Below are 2092 nucleotides of genomic sequence, written 5' to 3' on the forward strand. Positions count from 1 at the left end.
GAAGAGCATCCTATAAACGTTAAAATTCCATTTCTCTATATAGAGCCTCATATATATATATATATACACACACACACTCTCTCACATATATACGCACACACTTGCTCTACATTGCATTGAAAAAGAGTTGGGGAAAACTCAGAAGAAGAAGAAGAAGAAGAAGAAGAATGGCTTCGAGGGAGCAGAAGAGAGATTCCTCTATGCATGAGAAGTTTCAATTGCTTCGTTCAATCACTAACTCCCACGCTGTAATTAATAGCATCCTCTCCCTCATAGCCTTTCTCTTTTCTTTTCCTTTGTTTTCTTTCTTCCAATGGCCTGTTCGATCATTGTGTGGTGTGCTCCGTTTGTGGCTGTATCTATAGATCTAGTTATATACACATGCATATGCATATACACACACACACACACACACACATGTATAACTTCATATCATGCTTGATTTAGATTTTTAATTCTTCACATGATCAAAGTTTGGTCCTTTTTATCCAGAAAAAAAAGTTCGGTGCTCCCGTGATTTTCAGCCTCTCTATCATTTGAATCTTTCTTTTTAATGAGATGGGCGCTATAAAGACCTTTAGTGTAAGTAATAACTTGTTTAATTTTGAGATTTCTTTGAACCAAATGTTTCATTTTTTTTACATCAACTATGTTGTGAGGCAAATAAAGGAAATCAATCTTTAAATGAATGATCGTTAGTGAACTTAAGGATCACATGATGATGATGATGATGATGATGATATGCTACACACATGTACATACATGTTAAGCTTGATATATTGGTCGTTTTTTTTTCCTTTTTTGTGTGTATATACGCAAGTTGTGTTTTTTTTTTGGGTACTTTCCTTTTATAAAACATTACATAATTTACTCGATTCTCTCTTATAAGCATAGACACTTACATTACATATATAGACAAAAAAATGTCAGCCAAATATGAAGAAAGAAATTCATGGGCACTCGACATGGCCATTCTGATTTCGAAGTACTAAACTATGTGTATGTGTACATGGAATTAGGTGAACGAAGCATCGATCATGGTGGATGCTTCCAAATATATCCAAGAACTTAAGCAGAAAGTCGAAACCATCAACGAAGAGATCGCAGCCGAGCAATCTTCAAGGGATCGAACCGATCCATTTCCCATGGTACGATAATTAAAACATTACCAAAAACATATAGAAACAAATAAATGTATTCACTTTATTAAATATATATAGATCGTACAGTCCAATTAACTATATACATTTGTCGTCAGTGAAGTTTCTAATTTGACGTTTGATTTGCAGGTTACAGTTGAAACCCTAGAAAAGGGTTTTCTGATAAATGTATTCACAGGGAAAAATCAGCAGGGCTTGCTGGTCTCCGTGTTGGAAGCCTTCGAGGATTTGGGACTCAATGTTCTTGAAGCTAGGGTTTCGTGTACGGACACCTTTAGCTTGCAAGCCGTAGGGGAAGAAGTAAGATATCACTTATCTTCATCACTAAGCGATTCATATACATGCGTACCCACACACACACACACACACATATATGTATGTATGTATGTATGTATGTATGTATGTATGCATGCATGCACACACATACATATAGATGGTTGTATGTCGATTAATTATTCCTATGGTTTCTAAAATAGCAGAATGAAGACGGAGAAAATATGGATGCTGAAACAGTGAAACACGCAATAACTGAAGCGATCAGGGGCTATGAAAGCGCCGGTCCACTGGGCTAAAATCAACAGGTACTGATCCAAATATTATCCCTACCATATATATATATATATATATATATATATATATATTACAAAACATCATTTTCCTAACTGTCGTTCCGTTGTGTTTTTTTTCTTATCTTGTAGGTTAAGATTCTCTCGGGAAGAAATGTTTGTTAGATATAATTAGTGGAAATCAACTGTATCTTTCTCCAAATAGTCGCACTAAATAATTATTGCCGTTTGTTAATTTTCTTTGACACTTTCGTTCATATATATATACACATACATATATATAAGTTTATACATATATAACACACATATTTTAACCGTAAATTTATTATATGTCGAATTATATGTGATTCAATCGTAGAAAGAGTG

General features: G+C 34.3%; 1 protein-coding gene across 2 annotated transcripts; it reads left to right on the plus strand.

Annotated features, from left to right (window-relative positions):
• Nucleotides 1-1971, plus strand: LOC104812010. Of its 2 annotated transcripts, none has more exons than XM_010539058.2 (5): nt 1-248; nt 1020-1148; nt 1290-1460; nt 1640-1741; nt 1859-1971. In XM_010539058.2, the coding sequence occupies exons 1-4, from the start codon at nt 168-170 to the stop codon at nt 1730-1732; spliced, it is 474 nt and encodes a 157-aa protein (XP_010537360.1). In that variant the 5' UTR covers nt 1-167; the 3' UTR covers nt 1733-1741; nt 1859-1971. The 2 variants fall into 2 exon arrangements, with proteins under 2 accessions (XP_010537360.1, XP_010537275.1); XM_010538973.2 differs by having other exon boundaries at nt 2-248; nt 1637-1741.
• The last annotated feature ends 121 nt before the right edge of the window (nt 1972-2092 follow it).

This window comes from Tarenaya hassleriana, unplaced genomic scaffold (assembly GCF_000463585.1).
Source record: "Tarenaya hassleriana unplaced genomic scaffold, ASM46358v1 Cleome1, whole genome shotgun sequence".
Lineage (NCBI taxonomy): Eukaryota > Viridiplantae > Streptophyta > Magnoliopsida > Brassicales > Cleomaceae > Tarenaya > Tarenaya hassleriana.

Bases quoted from the DNA above. Each gene is read 5' to 3' on its own strand.
- LOC104812010 (XM_010538973.2), top strand. From the start codon at position 168: ATGGCTTCGAGGGAGCAGAAGAGAGATTCCTCTATGCATGAGAAGTTT. The intron at 249-1,019 runs GTAATTAATAGC...ACATGGAATTAG, and splicing joins CAATCACTAACTCCCACGCT to GTGAACGAAGCATCGATCAT. The intron at 1,461-1,636 runs GTAAGATATCAC...TTTCTAAAATAG, and splicing joins TGCAAGCCGTAGGGGAAGAA to CAGAATGAAGACGGAGAAAA.